Source organism: Echiichthys vipera (assembly GCF_963691815.1).
Source record: "Echiichthys vipera genome assembly, chromosome: 8".
Lineage (NCBI taxonomy): Eukaryota > Metazoa > Chordata > Actinopteri > Perciformes > Trachinidae > Echiichthys > Echiichthys vipera.
Genome location: NC_139833.1, coordinates 24255039 through 24281410, shown reverse-complemented (window position 1 = coordinate 24281410; position 26372 = coordinate 24255039). Strand labels below are relative to the sequence as shown.

The following is a 26372-nucleotide window of genomic DNA, read 5'->3' as shown; positions in this document are numbered from 1 at the left end:
CTCTCTCTCTCTCTCTCTCTCTCTCTCTCTCTCTCTTTTAAAGCAATTACAATGAAAACTTTGAATGTATTATTATTATTGTGACTGTTATTGTCACCGTTATTATATATTAATATGTTATTATCATTATTATTATGATGACTGTCATTGACACCGTTATTATAAATACTAATATATTATTATTATTATTATTATTATTTATTTTTATACAATTAGCCACAATAGTGGATGGGGAGTGTTTCTAATATTATGGGTCTCTCATAAATGTAAAACTCATTTCACCAAAAATGACCATAGATCAGGGTTTATTGTGAAATCGGTTAAATCCGTGTGCGGTTCTGGGATTTGTAGTTTCTTAACCATCCCAGCTACGTCAGCGGAAGTATTTTGAGCGGACGCAAGATAGGTCACATTGGTTCAGTTTTGTAATGTTTTGAGAAGCATCAGCACTATGGAGGCTACTAAAGCAGGTATTCGCCGTTCTGCTCTCTTAAATGCATGATGTGTCTTTCATGACATAACGTTAGCTCAGTATCACAGATAAGTCTCTCTTCATACAGCTTTATTTAGTCCCGTGTAGGACGTTACTCAATGTTATATGTTATGCTAACATTAGCTAGCATACGTAGCTATAAACCATAGTGGCTATCTCTATCGTCCGTGGTGTAGATAGATAAATAGATAATTACTTTATTCATTCCTGAAGGATTTTTTTTGTTTCGATACAATACAATACAATAGAATATAAATTACATAAACTAAAATTAAAAATATCTTGGTATAAGAAATAAGTAGAAACACAGAACATGGGCACTTATGACAGACATAAGCACGAGTTAAAGCAAGATAAATGAATAAATGGATAGTAAGGTGCAGTGGCAAGATGATGGTAAAATAAAATACTAATGTATATGTATATGTGCATGCAATATATGATATAATATATGATATGTATGGGATATGTAGTATGGGTGTAATATACATACTGATACTAACAAATACTATACTATGAATATGTGGACAGAGAATGTGCAAGAATTTACGGATGTGATTTAGTCCAGGTGGGTGATTTAGGCGTAAAAGTTGACTTCATATCTATTGAACGCTGTTTGGTGAATAAGCATGATGATGTAGCCCCAGAATGTGTTTCTCGTGTGTGAGTACTGAAGCAAAAGTCTCTAATAATGAACACATAAGAGGCACACACGGGGGTTAATAATGACCATGCTTCTGATGGTTTACCTGTGCATCTGTCTTTCTCTTCGCCCTGCTTTCTCAGAGGAGATCCACCTGAGGCATGTGGAGACAGAAGTCCTCATCCCCAAAATGATGAGGGAGAAAGCCAAGGAGCTCTGTGCTGAAAAAGTTGAAGGTGCGTGCTTCTGTGTGACTGACAAAACACCTATTTTTTTCACCAACTCAATCAATAAAATGCCAGTTTAGCTAAGCAGAACCATTCTGGTCTTGTGTTTGCTTAAGGTGTTGATTGTAGTCGTATTAAAAATGTTTTGTCTACGTGTGGTTGTTTTCCATCCACAGATAAGCTCACAAGTATGATGCCATTTTTGATTGATCAATAATTCTAAGTTGTTTGAGTAACAAATCCAAATCTTCTTTGTACAGAAATGTGTACAGCTGTCCTGTCTAAGCCTAACATAGAGCCACTTTATTAACCTAGACTGTTGCCAGATGAATTTCGTTCCGCCTTGACTCTGCCTAGCTCCACTCAACCATGTGGGATCGCTCCATAGGAAAGTGATTTCAGGTGGTCGAGCCAATCAGGACCGCCGGGCAGGGTTTTATAGATGTGATGTAGCGGAGAAGCGACTGTTGTGATTCAGACAACAATGGCCGCTTGCATTGAGGAAAGCATGCGTTAACATCGATGCTGCTATTTCATTGTTGTCCAATCTAGTGAATATTTGTTCTTTAAAAGAACACCAGAGAACGGCTCTGAAGGCTTTTGTTGGTGGAAACCATGTTTTAGCCCGTCGCTCTCATCAGCATCACGGGTTGGTTTCAATGTGAGTGGGTGAAGTATCAGTAAAGATGAGGGACAAGTGGTTTACCCAATCATATGAAATCACTTTCCTATGGAGCGATCCCAGATGTATGAGTGAAGCAAGGCAGAACAATTCATCTGGCGAGAGTCAGGTTACCACTTTATTACTTCTCATTTTTGAAGATTGGAACTTGTGCTTCCAAATAGGACTGTGTATTGGCCAGAATCTGGCGATACAATACAAGGTTTAACATTAAATATATTGCATTGTATTGCGATACTGTAAGGAAGGCAATATATTGGGAGTTTTTAAATCTAATTTAAGAAAAAAACTGTCACAGTCAAAAGAACACACCACCATATGCATACATTGTTATGTTAGAGTGGAAGAGTCAAATGGCTGAAGATACAACAACACATTTACACTGCCAGAAACTGCATGGGATTAGCAGAACGTGGGCCTGTCTGTACAGGGGAGAATCGTGGGTTAGAGGTTTGATTCTCAGGCTTGATTCAGGTTGGGTTCACGCAAATTTCCCAGTGTTCTTATTTAATAATTTTTTAAAATGAAGACCTGAACGCCTGTGTAATGTCATGAATAATGTATGATGCCATCCTCTGGATAGAAAAGCAGTGAAAATTCAGGTTTTTAATTCGGCTCGGGCCCAAAAATGCTGTGGTGGTCCAGGCATGGTTTGGACTTGGGAACCCATTAAACTAGGCGGTATGGCCTTGAATTTATATCACAGTATAATTTGAAGCACAGAAGATAATTGTATATATGACGATATTATTATATTATCATCACGGTAGCTATTATTGTATTTTTAACTATTTCACTAAGCCAAATTTCAAATGGTAGCCTAAAGAGCGGTGCTTTTTTTTGTAATACTGTAGAATGACAGAATAAAATAATAAAAATGAATGACTTTTAATTAAACTGAAAGACACGTGTCAGCTCAGTGTGAGAGTCATAACTGCGTTATGCTTTCATTTACTGTTTCGTTTCTCTCCTTCTTACGCACACGCGCACAAACTCACTGCTGGGGCAGAGGCTTCGCAGCGGTGCAGAGACAAAGGTGTACCGATGACCAGACCCGGGGGTTCGCGCAGAAAATGTGTTAGTTAGGGTGGTGGTTTGAGAATTGATACAGTATCACACAACATATCGCTCATCCTTGAACATCCCTACTAATTTTATTAGTTTAAATAAATGAATATTCCTTATTACGCTCAGCATGAGTGAGCAGTGGGTGTAGTGTACAGTCACTGAAGTATGACAGGATAAATCATTTATTCCCCATGTGTATTTTAGATTATTACTTAAACTAATAATATTAGGGCTGGCACCTTCTGTTCGGTTGGTTGATATGATCTTGTGTGACCAAATTCTCATTGGTCAATTACTTTCAGAAGGCTTTGTCCACCAAAAAAAACATTCTCAGATGATAGTGCCAGGTGTTCCTCTGAAAAAATTCAGCTTGGTGCGCTTGAGAGCAATTTAGAGGTGCAGCATCTTTTTTACTTAGACACATTGCGCCCGGCTGCTATGATACGGAACATCCTTGCAAAGTAAAAATGTCGCCACAGGGTACTTGCTCTGGCCCTTGCTCTGGATGAAAGCACGTAGGGGGAGGACTGCCTATGTGGCGATCAGTATTCATTTCTTCCCCATTGTTGTTCAGCACAGTACATGTAGGATGTGACTCTTGGTCTTTGTGGTATTTGTCCTGCTGCTAATCCACTGTTACTAGATGGCTTGGTAAAAAGTGTTAGTGATAAGCTCAGCGTTTTACCCAAAGTTGAACATTTTTCATCTCCCAACAACCAGAAAAAACTCCAAATATGCAGTGCCCATTATACAATAGACACTCAATGCTGCGTCACACTGCTGGTGTTTTGTAGTAGTAATAATAATAATAATATTAATAATAATAATACCTTTAGTTATAAAGCGCTTTCCAAAACAAGTTAATACTTGCTTTACATTTAAAAAGAAAATGCACCAAATCACAACAAAAGATAACAAAACAGTAGCAAAATCAACAAAAGCAAGTCTGAAATAGTGAGAATGTTTTTTATTTATTTGTTCATTTGAGAGGGACAATGCACTATAGATATATTGCACCAGAGATAGTGCAGAGCTAATTTACATCTGTAGTCCCTGGGTGGGAACAAACACAATGGAAAGTAATCCAAAACAGAGTAAAAAAAATCGCAGTATAAAAAAGAGAATCAAAATACATATAAAAGAAAACTACTATGTTTCTAGCTTTATAATCAGTAAGACTCCTGTGCGGATTGAGAACATGATGTGGCAAACGACCAGGTGGACCCGGTTGACCAAAAATGTGTTATTTTTGTATAGGGGTGGCATAAATATCATAATATTAGAAATATATTTCAGAGCATTTAGGCCAAAGAACCTTTCTGAACCTTTTTCTGAAAGATTTTATTTGGCAGTTTTTCAAGCCTTTTATTATAAAAGACAGACAGGAAATGGGGTGAGAGAGAGAGGGGGAGACATGCAGCAAAGAGCCGCAGGTCGGACTTGAACCCGCGGCCACTGCCTCGAGGACCTTCAGCCTCTTTTCATGGGGCGACTGCTCTAACTGCTTAGTCACCGGTGGCCCCAAAACTTTTGATTCTTTTTTGCTGAACTGTTTTTGACTGCCATGAGCACCCACTCAGTGAGTCCTGTTAATTTCTCTGAATTGAGTAGCAGCCTAATTGGCATGACACCATTTACCACTTCATCGGCATAGAAATACTGGCTGCAGCTTTGCTCACGTATGCCCCATCTACTGCAGCAACACATCAGCCGGATAATGACTAGGTTATGTGGTTTCGTGAAATCTGATGACAGCCTGTATGTGCCAGTGTGTAATGTACTGCTCACACGGGGAGACGGTGCACGTGCAACTTTAGGTGATGGGACAGAGTGGTGGCTGTGTGGGTAGTGGAAACCCCCCTCACATTACTAGCTTCTCATCCCACTCATTTTCACACCTCTGTGTCCGCCCTCTATCATTTCATTTTGTATGTTTGTGTCTGCACTGGGCTCCCGCATGTGTGTCTGATTGTGTTACAAAGAAAAGTTAAAAAGAAACACACAACACAATCTAGTAGTATGTCTTCCTGTGTCATCTGTCTCTGCATATGTGCCTCTGAACACCCCACAGCTGTATATTGTAGACCTTGTTGTTACCTGACAAGTACCACTGACCTTTACTTTTTATAACCTGATGTGATTCTACCTATCGCATTGATTTTTATGTCAGTACTCTTTTGTGTCTTTCAGAATCAACCATTTAAAAACCCCACATACTCAATGAGCAACCACTTTCACATTTACATTGGCTACTGTTATATTTTTGTTGTGATTTGCAGAAAGATACTTGTTTGTAAATTAAATTTAGTAGGCCCCTTTCTGGATCTCCAAATCCAGAATTCAGATAGTAATTTCTTCAGTGACACACTTCAACTTACAGTTTCATTATTAATTAATTAATTATTTGAAATGCATAAATCTTACCAAAATCCTTAACTTCTGTTTTAACCAATTATGTTTTCAAGGTTCACAGCTTTTATCTTCTGTTACGATCAAATTCTCCCTAAACGTTCAAGCCCCTAGCTTCTGCTTTCTACTAACTGCCAAACTACACTTGCGTATCTTCAAAATGGCAAACAAAACAGCCTAAAGTGAAGGTGGAGTCACACCTTTCCTTATAAGGGCCCATTCTGACATAAAGCTAGTCTCAGATTTGGCTTTTGTGTAGCTGCGATCAGAAAGGCAACCCTCTGCAGCCTCTATTAGTACCACGGGACAGAGATGAGGCGTTTGCTGATTAGATTAGTCGCACTGTTCTGCTTCTCTAAATTGGTTTTGCAGTTTTTTTTTCCACATCTGCATTCTGATGAAAGTGTCTGTGTGAGAACAATACTGATGCCACTGATAAAGGCAATTACTGTATGATGTCAGTTGTTTTAAAAGGGACACGGGAGGGCATTGTTTTTAATTAAATCCTTGAGAAAGAGCTTGCTAACAAGGTGAAGACCCAGAGTCTTCAACACCTGTTTACAACAAGGACCTTGCATGTTTAATCTGGAATACACCACTAACCAGGCCACAGTGCCACTGATGCAGCATTCTAGAAGGGCTTCGTATTTGTATCTCAGTTGACAATCACCACATTCAGTGCTCTCCTTGGTTTACAAATTGTATTCCAATTGTATGGCCTTACCCAGCTCGGACACCATCAGAATCTACATGTAATCTTAAATAATCCACCCACCCAAATTAATTATTTTCTCCACTTTAGAGACCCATACCCGCATAGAAATTTCACTTGCCTTCTACCAGTCATTGCGTAAGTGTTTTCTGCTCCCTGGAGCAGTGGAGGTCTTCTTCGCGTTCTTCTTGTGTGCTTTGTGCGATGGTGCCGCAGAAGACACCATTCACTTGTTCACATGAAAGTTCACTGCTAATCTCCAACAGCGGAGGTCGGTTCTGCAGAGCACTCTGTGCAAAATCTCCCTTTAAGAAGCAAACTTAAAACTGTTGTTATAAACTGGACAGAGGAAGCAGAGCTGAATAAGCTTCTGAATTATTCAATGAAGCTGCTGTTGCAGAGCACACACACCATCTCTCTTAATAAGGACATAGACACACCTGCCTGATGAAAAATGAAGCTGTCTGCTGCAGCAGTGGACATCAGCTCTGCTTTGCCCCTGCTACATTTGGTAGAATGTAGGCTAATTAATATTTTCCTCAATCATGTACACTGGAAATCAAAATTATAGAACAAAGTATTAATACTTAATTTGTTCTGAAATATCGTTATTTTTTTATTGTTCAGAATTTAGGATAGGAATTATAGGATATACGCTGTGGCTATACCACTTCTGTACTAGCATGTCTTTTTAAATAACCAAGGCACTTCAATAAAAGCCTTTATTTTGTGAAAAAAACCCAACAATGAGCAAAAATCAGAGAACAGTAAGAGAATATTTCAACAGTGTTTTCTTAGGGCAATATGATGAATAGGAAGTGTAGAGGCCCCTGCTTGGAAGGACATCACTAGTTTCTCACACTGCTCTGGTTTGATCTTGGTCCATTCTTCTTCAGTCTCTTCCACAGTTTAGTGACTGTAGTGGGTTTCTTAGACACTACTTTGTTGCCAAGTATTTTCCAGAGATTCTCTGGGGTTTATATCTTGACTCTGACACCTCCTACAAATTTAACTGACAGTTTTGATTCAGTTGTTCCCAGTCTGATGCTGAACATAATGTTTCCCATCAGACCCAAATAAATTGAACTTTAGCAATGTCATGTCATGGTTTTGGGGACGTTTTCTGCTGCAGGAGTTGGGCCTCTTGTACAGCTACATGTCAGGGTGAATGCAAATGTTTATGTGAACCTCCTTTGGCAACATGCAATACCTTCACTGGAATTGCCTCTCAATCAGCTGCAATTTTCATAGGAGATAATGTCCCCTGTAAACGGGTTAAGCAGTTCCTTGAAGCTAAGAATATTGAAACAATGAATTGACCAGCCCAAAGTCCAGATCTAAACCCCATAGAGAGTTTCTGGAAAATCCTTGTCTCTTCCACCGTTAGGTAACCGTAGTGGGTTTCTTAGCCATTACCTTGTTGCCAAGGATTTTCCAGAGATTCTCTATGGGGTTTAGATCTGGACTCTGGGCTGGTCAATTCATTGTTTCAATATTCTTAGCTTCAAGGAACTGGGTTGGTTGTGGTTGAAGTGCCTTGGTTATTTAAAAAAACTTGCTAGTACAGCATTGGTATAGCCACAGCAGATATTCTATCAAATTCTGAACAATTAAAAAGAACAATATTTCGAAATAAATGAAGAATTAATAATTTATTCTCTAATTTTGATCTCCGTCGTATTATTCAGCCACCTGTTTCCCATCCGGTTTGAATTAGAATGTTATTTTTTATGAACTCACCCACACACCTGATCAACGGATTAACTGCATTGCCTGCGGACATAACTGCAATCCACGCATCACCACTGTATAGAGGACAGTGAGGATGGGCCAGCCTACTGAATGTAACAAAGGTTACATTTACATTTTGGATCTGTACATGCAATTTTTTGAAACTAAGCTGCTTTGTGAATTTGACATAGTTTTATATCATTGACATCTGTACAAACTACACACCATATGAGGTATGCCGCCGTACAGATTTCTGATATTGACACCCCCCTCATTGCTACCCAGGATTTGGCCATGCCCCTGGTAGAATGACCGATGCCATTGTGATAAACCTGTTTAAATGTCTCAACAACACGGTGGGAGAGCATTTGTTTAGACAGTGCTCGTCCCTTGCCATCGTAGCAGACAGACAACTGCCCAAGTTCCTAAAGCTCTGCCAGCCCTTTGTTTTTGTATCCGCTGGGGTCGAAGTGCAGGTTGCTGGATAATTGTCTGATTGCAATTATCCATGTAGAAAATTCTACATTTTGCTCCAAGAACACAGTTGGCAGAACAATAGCAGAGAGAAAAAGAAAAATGATTTCTTCGCAAGCAACAGGTCAGGATTGATCAGGTGCAGAGGTATTCCTCAAAACTTCAAGAATATAAACGTTACAGAGAGAAACCTTGATTGGGCTTTAATATCCCATTCTGTCAGCGCTGTTGGTGTTTTCAAACCCACACCTTCAGATTGTAGAGAACATAGTATGATCATTGGAAAGTAGACGAGACACTATTTACTTAGCAGCGCAGTTAGGGGTGCATTGTGTACCTGGTCAGTTAGCATGGATGCTCAAAAGCCTCAAGATAGGAAAGAGTGAGAGGTAGGATAGTTTGTTGACCAATGATCACAGCGTTCAAGGGCAACACATTACACCCTGACCATAAAGTCACAGCCATGTCAATCCTGTGGATAATAACAGGCTAACAGTAAGAAGGTCAAAGAGGCCGAATGGTATTTATAGCTGGGATGCGCAGATAGCCAATTCGTCACACATAGGACTTTATTAATATGAGATCCCGACCTACAGTACGTGTGTGTAGACATCCACTTTTGTCTGCTTCCACTGTCAGTCAGGAAGCAATGTAACAGATCCAATATTTGATTCTTGGCGGTACAGACATGTTTATATATGCGTGGCCTGACTGTTAAAGAGCCAATGTGGAAACTGGGCAACCACCAATACAACCACTCTGTGGCCTGTACAGCAAACTTCAGCCCTTGAGTGAAGAAGGAAACAAGGGTTTCAGTTTGATAAGAGGCCTGGCAGTGTGACCTACGAACAGGTTCCTTGTGGTGGAGCGCTAAGATGGGGCCCATCTTGGTTTGCTTGTGGCTGCTTGTTTTCTTTTCTTTGCTTGCACTCAAGAAAATACAAGGTGAAAAGAAGGCTGCTAATAGATTTAAAGCAAGCTCTATTAATACATTTATGTTCGAGGCAATTGTATGTTCAGTCAGTTCCTCTTTTCTGCCAATTTCACCCCCTCTAACATCTTTCTTCTCCCCCTCCCTCCAGCCTTCAACCACTGCTGTAAAGACTCTGGCTTATTCATGGTGTTTAAGTGTCGGGAGGAGAATGCAGGACTGAAGGAATGTCTGACAGCATAGTGAGTATTTTTCAGTTTCCTCTGCGACACTCACACAGTTATGGTGTGTTATTGCATCTTGTGTTGTCTTGCCAGCATCCTTTACATGGGGTTACCCACCTTTACTGACTCAACTGTTTTCTATCAAGTCCCAGTACTCTCAAAACCATTTTATCACCATAAAAGTGAGTCATACAAGGCTACATTCATTCTGTAAAATAAATACTGTATTTTCTGTCTTCCACCAGCTACACGGACCAGTCTTTCTTCGAGCAGTGTAAGCAGGAGTACATCAAAGAGAAACTGGAGTTTGAGAGGACAGGGGTCCCAATAAAGAATCGAAAACAAAAACTCCCAACAAGCATGTAATGACATGCCCCCCCCCCCAAAAAAAACGTCTCTCCTTTTGAAGGTGAACTAGCACGAAGCCCTGCACATCCAGGATCCATGGTCATCTTAAAGGGTTTATCTCACGCCTTGTATTTCACTTAAATCTGTGCACTGGCTGCAACTAGTTTGGTGTGTAAGAGTGGTTTATGATTAAAATTATTCTTTTTTTGTTCTGTATATTTGCAAAATGTTCTCCACTAGATGGCCAGAATTATCTTCCTAAGTTTATTGAATCAGCAGCATTTACATTACATTTAACAATGAGCTTATTGCTAGGTAGACTATACAGATCTGATCATACAGTCACTTCCTGTGCACCTGGAGGATCTTCTGCGGAGCCTCAGTTTATGTTGTACATGCAATGACCGCACAAGTGGTATTGAAGAGTCTGATTTATTGGCCCTAAAGTTTGGTAAATCAGCTGCAGAAGAAAGTGGAAGGCCTACTTTAACAAAAATATTATAAAAAAAGACATGGAAATTAAATATCAACCAATGAACTATGTGTGTGACATGCAATGAAATGTGACATTTTAAATAAAAATAGTAGCTGACAGTAAAGTGTATTGCAGTGGTAAATAAGACAAAACAGGAAATGTTCATGAATGCATTTTGTTCCAGAAAAACCTTTAACATCCTCTGTTTTATTTGGTCAAACATAAATGACATGTATTTCATAGTTTTGGACATTCTTTTCACTGTTGATTCAATTCAATTTCAAATCAGTGCATTCAAAGCTGGACATTTCTAAGTATTTAATGAATTTGTCTCGCTTATTAGCTTTAATTGGTACGTCTTAGTTCATCAATTTCATTTATATTTTGATATTGAGCTGAGCATCAGCCTTACAGTCAGACCACACTAGCAGAAGAGTCTGGAGCTACATTGACTTCTTAATAATAAAGATTACTTGATTTAATCAGTTCTTTATTCTTTCTGAAAAACAAAGTAAAAATACATTTTGGTTCATTTTCAGTTTCAATATAACCATGTGCTTTCATGAGACAGACTTTCCAGGCTGTCTTCTATGTTCTTTGCTTTAATTCAGAAGAGCCAGCAATGGCACATAATGAGTTAAACGGCCAGAGAGTTAATGTAATGGGTTACCCTGTCGTTATTAGCAGAGCTTCGTTATCTCCAGGTTTGTTCAGTATGTTTTTCTCGTTCGCCTTTTTGGTGATAGCTGATTGACTCCACAGTTGTATTCTGTGGCTGTAGATCTAATGTAGTGGATGTCACGAGGCAGGTGACTGAGGTCCGTTGCCTTACATTTAAGAATACTGAAAACATATCAGCATGCAGCACTGGTTAGTTGTAAACCAATCAGGTACCTTTACTAATGTAAAGTGTGGAGATATAGGTGGACATTTTCCTTTTAGCAATGTTTTTTTAAAGTCAAAGTGTTTCTAGAGCCTAACATTTCTAAATTGCTTGCCTGTAACATTTCAAAATCTATCATTCCCATACCCAGTGTTAAATCCAACAATATGACTCAGAAAAAAGCAGCTAATCCTCACACTGAGAAGCCGGAGCCTCATTTGAGTATTTTTTTAATGGACACATCAGTATGGATGCTTTGTGATGGACAATAGGAATTTCTTTTCAGTTGCAGACACATTAAGTCCAAAATAAATGTCTCAAAAATGTCTACAAGGACAGACAGCCCCCCCCCCCCAAAACCTAATAGTTGTTTTCAACTGTCAAGTTGCTTGCCAATGCCTCCAGTCTTATTAAATTGAACCACATTTCTAAAAATATGAGTGGAAACAGAACAACCTCTCACAGTCACTTCCTTTCCTTTGTTTAATTGGTCATATTTACAAACAGTCTGAAGTGCAGTAAATCTAAAATATAATCCATATCTACTGTACATTGCATTTTGGTTTGCAAATAGTTTACAGAAGTATGAAACTACTGCTGTAAAATAACATTTCTTAAAAATGAACAGAAAAGACCACAGTTATCATGAAACAGACTGAAGAAAATGAAAAGAAATCAAGGTTTTTTTTCAACAACCATGGGCCTTTGTGCTTTGTGCACCTATGCGTCAAGTCACAGCTCACATTTCTTCAGGTGTATAGACTTGCCACCATCGCAGAAAGCTCTTATACACATCAGAAGCCTTGGGGGTGGGGGGAGAAAAAAAAAGATAACCTAAGGTTTGGAGTGCAAAACTGGGTTTGAGTACTGAAGCCCACCATATACATTTATACAGATATGCACATTCTTCCCTCTGTGTATCTTTGTATTCTACTCAGAATGTGTTTTATTTTGTACATCCTTCAGTTGTTTATTATACTTACAAGGAGAAACTTCCCTGCTCACGCAAAACATTTCACCTCATACTGCAAAACAAATGTATCATAGATTAACATCATCACAGTACAGAGTTTAGATACATTTTCTATATTTCATAATCTCCAAAAACCCAATCAGGTTTCCAACTTAATCAGGGTTTCAAATACAGGGGAGGGTCTGAAGCCTTTTCTGAGTCCTTTAAAGTTAAAAACATCCAATAGTGCACAACCTTACATCTTACATATCCCTTTACAACTGAGAAAAGGAAACAACACAACAGATATAGTCGGACAGCAGTTCTGAGAGAATCGAATATGTGATAACAGGCAGGTTTATGGAGGGTTGCTTGAGTTGTGACATTTCTGTCTGACAGTGAGGGTGCAGTGTTTTAATTCAGAATTGATACATTTCTAGATCAAAATTATTTGACTCATTAAGCAATTTCCTCAAAGATCCAAGTGTAAGTGCATTCTCAAAAACGATTTGGTAAGCATAGGTAGATTGACAGCCTACTTTGACATTGATCCATAAAGACTTTAATGAAAATAGTAACTCTGAGGGAAATTGAAGATGTATGGTAATTTGGTAGCTGATATAATTTGGAACAAAAATCTGATTATCCTAAAGTTACTGTATGTCAGTCTCCATCCCAGTAAAAAAAACAATCACATTACGTCCTCACACAGACATCTTCTTCACACAATCATGAGACATACATAGGACTACATACCTTGTATACTTTACAGCGATCAAATGTAAAAAGACTTGCATTGGAGAGAGTACAGTTTTACAAATTCTAGTACAATGCTGTGGCCCCAGTGATCACTGGCCACACTGGATGGAGAAAGAGGCCCTTTGAGCCCTATTAGGTTTATTATGTCGATATACAGATACAAGCAGGCGAAAGATGCCCACACACTGATCTGCACACACAGGCACACTCTGATGTGTGTATATGCACACACAAATAAAACTGCTTGTATGCATGCTTGCACACACCTAAGCATGTGCATACAAGGACACACACACACGCACACACACACACACACTGACAAACGAGGGTCCCATCAAATGTTCCTCTGCAAAGTCTGATATGTTCACCGATGCGGTGTGCAGAGTTAACAGAGTGATGAGTTTATAGAGTCTTTACCTCAAAAAGGCCTCCTCTGGCCTCAGTTAGTTCCCACAACCAGCAGGTCCAGTGCAGTCCAGCCCAGAGGAGTGGTCTTATCAACTTAAGGCAGGTTAGGTGGTAGCTATGTGGCAGGGTTGGAGAGTCTATTCATTCATTCATCCATTTGTTTATTTCCCATCTAATTACACACTATTTAATTATCTATTCTCCCATCCAAGTTCCCCTCAATAGGGCTTGGCCCATTCGGCATTGGGAGGACTCCTGGGACTGCAGTTTCCAATTGAGGATGAGGAGTTGGATACAGCGGAATGTCCCTCCCAGAACATGGCATCACTGGGTTTTGGGGGGCTGGGGAAAGACCGTGAGCTGTCATCAAGGGAGGCTTGGTTCAGGGGAGGCGGGGGCAGGACGACAGAGCAGGTGTCGCTGCCAACCAGAGCCTCTCCTGAACAGCTATGGGAGGGCCATGGCCCATTGTACCAGCAGTCCTCCCTCAGACTGTCAGGGAGCAGGGTGCCTGACGGCCCGCCGACAGGGGGGCAGGGGCGGCCAGAGCACGAGGGGAGCGGGGGGGCACTAGGGGGGCGAACCACTGACGCTCGATGAAGTGGGTGGTTTTTCTTTTCCACGTCGTCCAGACACTGGACTGGAACTGTTGAGGCAGCTAGAGACAGAGAGAAGTCGGAAGAAGGAGACAGGGAGGAAAGATGAGAACAAAAGGCAAAAAAAAAAGTATGATGCAGTCGTATTGTATGCGAAAATGCTTATGAGAGCCTGCCAATATTTGAATTGTATACCCAAGACATGTATTTTAAAACATTACTTTGACTAACCTTCCTGTTGTTAATGATAATACTACCATGAAAACTAATTTCATTGTCATGATTGTGACACCACTTGACATAGCTAACAGAGGGCAAGGAGAAACCACACAAACCATCAGCTAAATCATCAGCCAAAGTTGACACTGGATGCCCAGTCAGATTTCTTGTTCTTTTTACTCATTATTTGATCACATATTGCCTGATTCAAATATATATTTTGTTAAGTTTATACAATATTGTATTAAGACAAATGACTAGGTTATTCTATGGGTGAGAAGATTATTTGGTAAATGAAAAAAAGCTTTGCAATACCTTAATTATTTGGCATACAGTTCAATTTGATTGCACTTCAACAGCAACTGTAGACACATTGATAGAGCACAAATGATTATGGGTGTGATTTTGAAGCAATGCATTCTTTATGTGTGAAGTGTTGATATTTGGCATTAACTACTGAATGTATTATTATTATTAACAGCTACATGTCAGAAATGGATATCACTGAACATTTACTCGCAGGAACTTGGCTTTGGAACCTAAGGGTCGCTGTTCAAGTCTCTGTATGGACCAAGTGCAGAGTGTGGACTGGTAGCTGGAGAGGTGCCAGTTCACATCCCAGGCACTGCTGAGGTGCCCTTTAGCAAGGCACCAGACCCCAAAAGACATCTCTCCATTAATGCATTTCTATACGTCCTGTTTTTTGCATCAGTGTATTTCGGGCTTGCATGTGTGTGTGTGTGTGTGTGTGTGTGTGTGTGTGTGTGTGTGTGTGCGTGTGTTTGTTTGTTATGTGTAAAATAACAACAGAGTGAAAAAAAAAAAGAATTTCCCCCTAAAGGGACTAATTAAGGCTTTCTTACTCTTCTTTCAGTTAATTTCTACCATCCATTTCAAGTAAAGACAGAAAAAACTGACAGTGTCACACTCGAGGGCAATTTTGATTGATAAGATTTCAGATAAGATTAATTTTACACAATTTTTCAACGTATAAGCTGTCAGCATAATGAAGTCATCTTATTTTTCCTCTTGTATTTGGTACCACAATCGCACCTCTGTACTTATTAACACGTGGATTAAACTTAGGTTTATAAAGAGATTTAGAAATTCCAACGTGCGTGCAACAAGCCTTTTGATCCCTCACTTGATAATAGGCCTCATCGTGTAAAAACAGAGAAGTGTGGTAAAATCTCATACCATACATACATATTGTAAAATAGAACCTTTTCACCATGTCAAACATGCCTCTATGCGTGTGGCACGCGCACGCTGGCACGCGCACGCGCACACACACACACACACACACACACACACACACACACACACACACACACACACACACACACACACACACACACACACACACACACACACACACACACACACACACACACACACACACACACACACACACACACACACACACACACACACACACACACACACACACACACACACACACACACACACACACACACACACACACACACACACACACACACACACACACACACACACACACACAGCATTGCTATCAAATCACCATTTTGAGCGAATAATAAAGTTTAAATGAGTATCTTCTTCTGCTCTTTTCCTCTACCCCTCTCCATCCGGCACAGCATCTATCCATACCGCCCTCCCCGCTCCCCTTCCATGAGAGGGTCTCCTGGGTCTAGGATTTGAATAAAAGTGATTCCAAAGGAGGAACATTAGGAGAATACAGATGCACAATATGATTGAATAAATACATAGCTAACCCCCCTCTCGTCTCCCCCTTTCATTGCCACTCCTGCTTTCCTTACTTCTCCATCTGTCTCATCTAAGCTACAGGATTACCCTGTTATTCAGTGGAATAAATAGGCCAAAATTTATTTTCTTGCCATATTTCATTCTAATTTTCACCTCCTAGTCTCCTCTTGTGACACTGAGGCAATCGACAACAGAGGTAATCTCTCCCAGGGTAGAATACATCATCACAGAGGGAGGTGAGAGGCTGAACAGACTATTTCATGATGTCCTTTATCAAAGCGTTTGAGTACTTTGATAATATCCACAGTCTTATCACACTCTTATACAAATTGCTAAAAGGAGCAGCAGGAGAAATCTTCTCAGTAAGTAGTACTTCTTCTTAGAAAAGCCTTTCCTGAACACAAGAGAGGCAGTAGTTGGTTTGATGTTAGTCAAGCAAGGATTGAATTCCAGCCACTACTTGAAGTGCACATAAATCTGACACTATCTGACACTCAGGTTGAAGACTGTCAGATGGTTAAATATGCAAGCACTTGCCAGTGTATTTATTTCACACAGCGTGGTTACACAGTCTCTATCTATAGTGTTGAACATCACGTTATTGAGCTAATCTTTCCATTTCCAGTCTACTCCAGGAAAATCACTGTCTTGGAAATATTTCAAACTCTTCAAAAGTATTATGGACTATTCAGAGTTTAGTTTTCATTTTATGTGTGGTACAGAAAACTTCTCTAGAGATGGGAGCCCCGCAGTGTGTAGAATACGATTAGGTCGGATTCAGATCTGGCCAAAGAGAGAAATGCAAAAGTACAGGTACAATGAATTTCCAAATATGAAACTTGTATGTGCAAAATTTACAAAGTTTGATATATTTTACACCAGAAAATATGTATAAAATGTATACATTTCATCCAGTTTCATAAAGGAAAGTGTCTTAAACCACAGAATTACCTGGGCCCCTAAGGTAAAAGCAGATTTTCTACACTAGTCTGGAAGACATCAGAGTTGCCTACTGGGCTGTACTATCAAGGAATAAAAAATAAAAAAAAAGTATGTATATTGAAAGGTTTTGTGTTATACAAGTAGTGAATTCCTTTAAGGTGTAACTCGGGGCGTAGGTTATGTGTGTAAAGTTAGCGAGTGTGCGGTCGAGAGAGAGCGAGCGTGAGTGACATAAGTAGAAGTGTGCCGTGTGTACAGTTGGTGAATAAATGTTACAACCTCTCAAGACCCAAGCCAAGTCCGCGTGTCTTGTTGCTACCTGCTGGTGTGAAGGAGGTTAGCCCCAAAGTTAGCGACCACTTCGGCTCAGGTGCACTAAAGGTGAAATGACCTTTAAGGTGGACCAGCTTTTTGTAGTGACTTGCTGCTCCTATATTTTTATTAAAAGGTATATAGGATTATATAGTAGTATATTGCCATAAGGGCAAAGAGGGGTTACAGGATGCTCCCCATGTATATAGTGGAGCTGAGGGAGGGGTGTAAATATATATATGGTGCAGGCAGTGTGGTTGCACGTGTTAGGTCAATTGATGACTCTAAATTGCCCATAGGTGTGAGTTGTCTGTCTCTATGTGCCCTGTGATAGACTGCCGTCCTATCCAGGGTGTACTCTGCCTCACGACCGATGTCTGCTGGGATCAGCTCCAGCCCCCTGCAACCCCGATAGGGACAAGCGGTTGAAGATGGATGGATGGAAATATACATATGCTAGTGGGTTTTTAAATAGCCACTGCCGATATTTAGTGAGCAATGTTTGATACGTGGTGCTGCCTGTAGAATTACTATATTGACAAAAGGGAAGCGCTAACTTTGATCCACAGCAGTCACACTGACTGTGGACATTTTTTGTTAATCAGCCTCGTGAGTGTAGGCATTTGCAGATTGTCTTAAAATGCCATCAATTGACTGACAAATTAATCAGTCAAACGCTAATATACGCCCAATTGTGTGTGTGTGTGTTTTGTGTGCTTCATAACTAATAAATAGCGTGCACTAGGGTCTGTCATATTAACGTGTACTGGAACCTGTCGTAACTACCTTACACCAGTGAGCTGAGAAGGTGTGAAAAGGCTGGTGGGCTATCACATATACTGCAACAAGCATAGATATTAAGGTTTGAATGATTTGTCTTAAAATATACAGCAACAAATGGCACAACCCTGTGTTTGCTGACACGTCTCTGTGTGTGTGTGTGTGTGTGTGTGTGTGTGTGTTAGCCTTACCTTGTCTTGTCTCACTGATGAGCGGCCTGAGTTTCCTGATCAGGCCCGTTTGGTGCTTCAGCTCTGAATGGAGACGAGTGACTTCGCAGCACAAAGCCTCGTATGTCTGCTGCATGCTCCTCTCCCTGCAGGAGAACACAATATTCACTTTAAATATTGTTCAAGGGATTTCTGCTTCTCTAGGCAGCCTGTGTTGTTAGAAAAGTCCAACTGTCAGATCTCATGTGGTAAAGATCATAAGCTGTGTGGCATACACATACATACAGGATATTTGATTTACGTTTGAGGGAAACTATGGGCTAAGTTTCCCTCAAATGTAAATCAAATATCCTTATTGAATGTTTAATTTCCACTGTTTGTTGACATACCAAGAGGTTAAACTGGCACATACGATTGCAGGGTGTATAATCATAGAAATCTAATCTTTTTAGCAAATTACAGAAATTCTTTTTCATTTGGATTCTTTGTAATTCTGCTATATGTTTTGGTTTGGTTTGGTTTAGCTGTGCTGATTTAAAGGGGGGTTTTCACAGAGCATCATAGTATAAAGCACATTTAGGCTATATTTCATTGACTTGCAAAGAAAAAATATTTAGCATATGTGTTATAAGGCTTTAGCCTACACTTTTTCAGTCCTGTTTTGTTTCTTGTATACCGGTATCTGTTTTCTAATTCAAGAAAGGCATTAACTTAATGTTTAGTTACCGTTTATTTTCAGTGTATTGAACATTCTTGAATCTCTAAAATTAATTAATTCTAAATTATTAATTATTATAATTAATTATTAAATAAACTAAACTTGATTAAACTAAACACTTCCCATTCTTGACACGAAAAAGACAAACTGTATTGATGGATTGAATGATTAAATGCTAAACCACCCAATAGACACTACAAACTGTCTTATCCGCACCTTATGTAAAGATACCAAATATAATCAATACTTAAGAGCTAACTTCAATACCTGCCTGAAAACGAACAAAAAAACATGAAGACGAAAAACTGATGAACACCACCTGAAAACTGCTGACATGTGAAACCATTATAATGCTCCACAAATACAATGTTCTTCATGAAATGTGAGGAGATGTTAATTTGCAGGAAATTGTCTTCATTGAAAAAGTAGGTGGTGGATAATGCCTGTATACCCTTTATATCAAATGCTGGAGTGTAATTGTCTGAAGTTCTGCTACTTCCCAGGTTATCTGCATATCAGAGGCTGTTATACGGAGTTCAAATGTATAAAGCTGCACCCTCCTCTAGTGGCCAAAAGGGACAATTACAACATCAGCAGACAACAGTGACATCACAATACACCTATCTAACCAGTGTAGTCCCTCTCATGCCATTTCTCACAAACTCAGTCCTCGTGTCACTTCTTGTCACTTTCTTACAAATGTTTTCAAGGGTCATTGTAGGGTTTTAGTCATAATAAAATTAATCAATTTATTTATACTGATACGCTGCAAATATATTTTAAGTAAAACACCTATCACCAAGTGACAGATCATCATTTTATTTACCAATGCAATGGTGCTTACTAACTTTGGCCATTGAAATGAGGGCTGGGCACTGAATTTGCAGCCACCCTTAAATGATAATTATAAAACACTTTACCTTGCAGTATACTTTGCGTCACAGGTCTGGTCCAAGTCTGGTCCGTTAAGGCCGTGGAGTTCCTCCTAAAAAGATTCAAGTTATGCATAATAGAGAGTGGAGGTGGTGTCTGAAGTTGTATTTAGTATTTTTGTGTTTTTTATTACAACATAATTCAGGACTCCTACTTTCCCTTTTAACCCAAACTCCCTTTTCTATTTGCAATTCATTTTCTACTGTTCAAACATTGTTCCCAATCCCACTTCTCTCCTCTGCTCCAGTCTCACCCTGTTTTGCTCTGTCCTTTCACCTTTCTTCTTTTCCCTGCCCCCTACCTCCTTCTCCTTATAATCCTTTCCTTTCTTTTGAACTATTTTGTCCCACTATCACTTACCCCACTCCTCTCCAGCAGTCTACTGTTTTCCAGTGTCACCCTCTGCACCTCCTCCTGCAGTTTGTGGATCTTTAGCTCAGTGCTGACCCTGTCCACCTGCCAGTAGTCCTGAGGGCTGTTCAAGCTCTTCATCACTGGACACAAAAAATAAAAAAAAGAGCTATTAAACTTCAAAATGTTACATGTTGATATTTTCCATTCAGTATAACAGACATACCATTATGATTATCACTTCAATGAGAGTGACTTTTGCTATATACTAACTGTAATTATATTGAATCAGTGATGAGATAAGTCAATGCAGTTAAATGCAGACCAATACACTTTAATATGTAAATGTTTTACAGTGGTGGAAAAGTGTTCAGATCCTCTGCAACTTAAAGTAGAGTTTCAACAGTGTAAAAATATTCTATCATAAGGCAAAGTCCTACATTCACATTTTACTTGAGTAGAAAATATAGAAGTATAAACAGCAAAATATGTAAAATGTATCAAAATTAGAAAGTGCACTTCAGAGTGCTCATTACATTTCAGAGCAGTGTAATGTACATTATATCACTGGATTACAGTTTTTCAGTTGATGCATTCACATGTGAACAGTTTTTCAATGTTGTAGCTAGTCGAGCTGGAACTAATTTACACTAATTGATCTGCTTTTGTGTAGTTAAATCTATAAAATATTAGTTTATTACAGGGTTTGTATGTAAAATCTTGATTTGAAAGTCCCCAGTAACTACAGTATAGCCGTCACATCCACAAAGTACAATCAGTCCCTCTGAAATCTTGTGCTGTAACAATATTAAGCAGTGTAAAATGGCAATGCTCTCCTCCTCTTGTTGTAAGTCAAACAAAGCAAAAAGTTATTTCAAAACACACATACACACAAGTAAAGCAGATGTCGACTACTGTATGTGTTTTCTCAGAGCAATAGATAAGTTCCATTGATCAAACAGTCTTTAAAGTGCTGCTCGGCTGTTATACAGACTAGAAGGAAACCTTGTGTGCTCTACATGTACCTTGGCTGGTCTCCATCTCCGTCTTCAGCTGAAGCAGCTCCAACTCTTTGGCCTGCAGCTGCTCCGTCAGCAACCTCTCACTCTCACTCTTCTCCTTTTTCTGGAGGAAAGGGGAGGAAGATGAAGGGAGAGTCAGCATGCATGCTAATGCAGCAAACTCTCTCTCGCTCTCTCTCTTCCCCGTGTAAGATGGGTGCACCTGTGCTGAATTAGTGTAATGATATCATAAGCTTGGCATTTCTACTTACGTTCTGAATCTAAGTTACAGCAGAAGACAAACTTTATTTATTATTTATTTATTTATTCTACATATACATGTATATATATATATATATATATATATATACATATATATATATATATATATATATATATATATACGTATATATATATATATATATATATATATATATATATATATATATATACGTATATATATATATATATATATATATATATATATATATATATATATATACATACATATATATATATATATATATATATATATATATAAATGTGGAGCGTTTTCGGGTTTGCAACATACTAGGGGCGTGATCACACTGTCCTCCCGGACCACGACCCGGACTTTAGGGTACTCGTCCCCCCTCCCTCTCCCCCCCGCGCCCCAGCCCCTTTTGTAATCTTTGTGCCAGGCTCTAGACAGTTTGAAGAAATTTCAAAAAGAATCAGTAAACGCACCAGTTTGTTCAGCTCGATCTGCAGGTCCTCCTTCTCTATATAGATACCTCGGTAAGCACTGAAGGCCTTGTTCACGTACTGGGGACCCTCTGATGGAGGAGCCTCTGGCCTGAAGAGCTAAAGCAGAGATAAATGAAATACACAGAGAAGAGAGATCAATTTCATTTAATTCACGTATCTGTGGTAGGAGGTTACTGTCCTCCCACCACATCCTATTTGACAGGCTAAATGCTGCAGCAGATAAAATTGAAAACTCATAAGAAATTGGACACTTCTAGAAAGGTTACTCTGCCCACGTTAAGCAGCATTTCCCTTTAGCCTACTCTCTGTATTAAGCCCCTTCCTGCTTAAAAAGGCTCTCTGTGTTGGACTTGATCCTTTTTTTTAAATCCAATTTTGGGAGCCAAATGTAGTGCTCCAACATATTGTTTGGCAATACCATACTTTTCCAGACCCCCTCTCTGTTCGTAGACAGAGTAGATTTATCTCTCATTGTTTTATAGCTTGGACTGTAGGCCAACAATATTAATGATGCTGGCATGCAGACTCTCCCAGAGGCAAACATTTTGTGCTCGAATCTGCTGACTTTTTATAAACTTTCTCTGAGCATTTTCTTCTCTCCATAAGTCTGATATCCTGGAAAATGAAAATGAAAAATAAAAAAACTGTTTTCATTCCTCTCTGTCAATACCACAGCCTTACTAAACCTTGTTCTCTGGCTTTTTAGCCATCTAGATAAGCAGTGTGTTCTTTTACTTCATTCTCCTCACACTATTAAATATTTCTTCTATCTTCCCCATGCCTCTCTTCCACCATCACCCCTTCGTTTACATCTATACCTTATCCTCCAGCTGCTTAACCCTCTTTCTCAGCAAGGTATTCTCTCGCTCTGTGTCTCTCAGCCTCTTCTTGATGTCCTCATAGGCTGTCACCAGGGCGAAGTGAGAAGCCACAGATTCATCACCAGCACACACCGATACGGGACTCTCGCCAGCACCGGTGTAGGCCGTCTCATGTTTAAGGATGCAAATGTCATCATCCACTGCCAGGGGCTCCATGCCTGCACAGACCTACTCTGTAGCAGATAGAAGACCTGGGGATTCAATGAAGACTTCCATTGTCAAAGTGATAAAGATTATTACTCTATCTTTTTTTCACTTGCAAAAGACAAAGAAAACAAAATGACTGAATTAAATGTTGCAAGTTGGCACCAACTATCATAAAGCATTTGTGCATTGTGTTTATAATACACTGGCTTGTTATGTAACTTTCTAACTAGTTTCTGAACATTATTGGGACATTTAAATCGATAGCCATTGCTATGTTTTCTACTAAAGACCCCACAGATCATTTTACAGTCAAACACTGTCCCAGACTGTGCTGTAAGTTTGTTCTGGTGATGACACTTGCTGCAGGAAATGTATAATGCATCACTTCCTGTGTGCAAAATATATTTTCACAAAAAAAGAGCTACCAGCGTGTTTAGAACAACTAATGCAAAAAAAAAAGAAAGAACAGGATTTAGGTTGAATCAGATCAGTCTCAATATGAATAAATCTTTGAGAAGAAATTATTTTGTTGTAGCAGTATTTAGAACTAAACTAAACCTATTTAGCTGTGACACACACATTAAATGAAGTGTAAAGGCATGCAAACAAGACGTCAAGCATGATGCGTAAAGCTTATATATATATCAAGCAATATCTCCTCATATATGATGTTTAGTCTGGATTCAAAGGGACCTGTGATTAAAAGCCATGGTTTCTGCTCAATTTTTTGTTTGACAGGTGGGTTTTGTTCCACCATTACGTCATGCAAGAGTTTAGCAAAGGGTCTAGAGTTGATTCTAGGTGTGACTACACTGATTGAGACAGGTCTCAAACAGCATCAGGCCACATATGGATGACCTGTGCCGCCATCATCAGGCCAACCTTACAATAACATTCCATATAACTCAACCTACACCAAACTTTAGTCCTATAGCTTATTTTAACAATCTATTGCACCTTAAAAAAATGTGAATAAGATACAAATAAAGGTGAGAGTAAATGTGTGCAAAAATCTGAACATCTGAATGAAAATGCATTGAAGCATTTGCAGTGGGGTTATCATCAATATCCTATCTATAGTGTGTATGTGAGGTCTATATAGCTGTTGGGAAGAGAAATTGACAGTTTTGCCTATTAGTGTACACTGTAGCACTGTAGTTTAGTCGCCTTGGATCCATGACTGCTTGCCTTATAATAACATACATGAAATGTTGTGCATACAAAAACACACTCTTTGAGAAAAACATTTTCTTTGGTGTTAAATACAATGGTAAACTTTGATTGTACAAAGACACAGGGGAGACACAGTGACCTGTTGTTGCAGGTCTGTAATTGTGATTCAGGGCAGTTGGCTTTTAACAAGAATTAAATCCTTATAGCCAAGATACTTGAAGCATACCTGAAGCCTCAAACTAACCTAAACTCCAGACCCTCATTGGTCCTTTCTGTAGAGGTGCTGGGCAGCAAAGACAGTGCGGCTAACGCTAGTTGATGATGTCAGCATGCAATGATGCAGCAAACACTGAGGAGCCAAGTTTTTAACACCGAAGAAGGCCGAAGGTTTTAGAAACACAAGTTTCAGGAGAATAAGTGGACATGCTCTTAGATCCATGCCATGGATACAAACCAAGACAAACACAAACGCAGAGCCGCTGAGTTTAAAGGACGACTTCAGAAAAAGGTATGAAATCGAAAGTGACCCCAGCAAGTTAAAACGAAAGTCAACCTGAATCCAAAACAAGTCACGAAAAGCGACGCTTCGTTGGACTTCCGTCGATGAAATAAGGAAAGCTAACGGCTAACAGGGAAGTGACAGCAACGAAGAGACCTCATTTCGTTCAAAGAGTTATTAAAAAGCAGCCATAATTGGGATGTAAACAATCTCGATTGTGTACGATGCTAACGGTGTTAGCTCCCGTATGCTCAGCTGACAAAACATATTGACAGACAGAAGAGGTTTCAGAATGAATAACACAATAAGCAGACGATGACATAGAGAAAAATAACGCATTTATCAACAGATGCCGTGATTGAAATGATCGATCTGTTGATGATAACAGTTAGCTAGCTCTCGGCTAACGTCTTTTAGCTAGGTGAGGAGCAGTGGATTATTCTTCACTTCCGTCTCTCACTAACCGTGTTAGATGATGTCCTCAGTTAGGTGTCAGTTGGCCACACAGAATTATCATTTATTTTGGATAAAAGAAGACCTGTTTCTCGGAGGAAAACAAAGAGACGAGGCTGGACTCTCGCACCGTGTCAGAACTGACAGGTGAGGAAACAAAAACTTCCGGGAGTCATTTGACTGGTGAAGTCCTTTCAAAATAAACGCACGAGGTAAAACTATTGGGGCGGAAGCAAGGAGGATGGAGGATGAAAAATGTAATTAAAGCAATTAAAATGCAATACTAACAAAGATGGATTCATTACTAATTCTTAACAATCCAACATATTCGGCTCATGAAATGTACATACTTCACTTGATAATTATCCTCGCAAAATACTATATCTATAAAATGATTTTGCTTAACAAACTACTATTTTTTAATATTTCGATTTAAAATCATATTTGACCACTATGAAAAATGTAAAATTCAAAAATAATTAACTAACTCTCTCTTTCTCTCTCCTTTTCTTCCTTCCCAACTGGTGCAGACAGATGTCCTTCGTCTGTCTGATGTTCCTGCATGTAATACGGAAGGTTTTCGTTGCCACCTTACTCTACGGGGGAATTGTTGGGTCTATTATTTTGTTTTTATGTTTTACTGTCTTTGTGCATTATTATTTCTACATTTAGAAATACATTTTTTGGTACTGTGTATAACTCTGGAACATATAAGAAAAGTAATATTTATCTTGAATCTTTTCAATAATAATAATAATAATAATAATAATAATAATAAAAATAAACACAATTTAATTGGACAACATGTAATAGAGGTGATGACTTTCCTGGATTAAAAACAATTTTAAAAAGGTAACGTTAAAGGTTGAATATGTAGAATGAGCAGAACACCACCAACTAGTGTCTAAAGATTGTAGTCGCACCAACAGAACATAATACCACCACTCAGGTTGCCAGGTTGGTCAGACCCGGCCCAGTAGCCTACAGGAGACCAGAGTCTGTTTGAGCCTGTTTGAAACCATCCCCCCGGCAGATCGCACCATAAAAACAAGTATTTCAGTGGAGTTTGACTGACAGTTTCTGTTAGTCGTTACCGTTACAGCTAATGAACGTTAGCTTACCCATCAAGGAGAAACGTAGCCATTTCAGCGTGCGTTTTAATGTCGCTGAACTCCTTTATCTCAGTCCATGGAGTGAATGCTTGGCCTATATTGACTCCCATCTCCAAACTCCATTTCACCCAGAGCCAGCCTACAGTAGCTGCACCCAACAACAGACAACC

The 26372-nt window shown here is 39.3% G+C and overlaps 2 protein-coding genes across 2 annotated transcripts; one reads left to right on the top strand and one right to left on the bottom strand.

Annotated features, from left to right (window-relative positions):
• Window positions 1-393: 393 nt before the first annotated feature.
• On the top strand, window positions 394-10158 carry cmc1 (C-x(9)-C motif containing 1). The gene is made up of 4 exons (XM_083918656.1): window positions 394-470; window positions 1280-1372; window positions 9522-9612; window positions 9840-10158. The coding sequence occupies exons 1-4, from the start codon at window positions 452-454 to the stop codon at window positions 9958-9960; spliced, it is 324 nt and encodes a 107-aa protein (XP_083774782.1). The 5' UTR covers window positions 394-451; the 3' UTR covers window positions 9961-10158.
• Window positions 10159-11750: 1592 nt separating this feature from the next.
• azi2 (5-azacytidine induced 2) lies at window positions 11751-25231 on the bottom strand. Its single transcript, XM_083918776.1, is given in 10 exon segments — window positions 11751-13952; window positions 13954-13986; window positions 13989-14077; window positions 18209-18333; window positions 19826-19890; window positions 20199-20332; window positions 21215-21314; window positions 21917-22033; window positions 22756-23009; window positions 25102-25231. Coding segments are annotated over 9 exon segments (1197 nt in total). The 5' UTR covers window positions 22975-23009; window positions 25102-25231; the 3' UTR covers window positions 11751-13637.
• Window positions 25232-26372: the final 1141 nt, after the last annotated feature.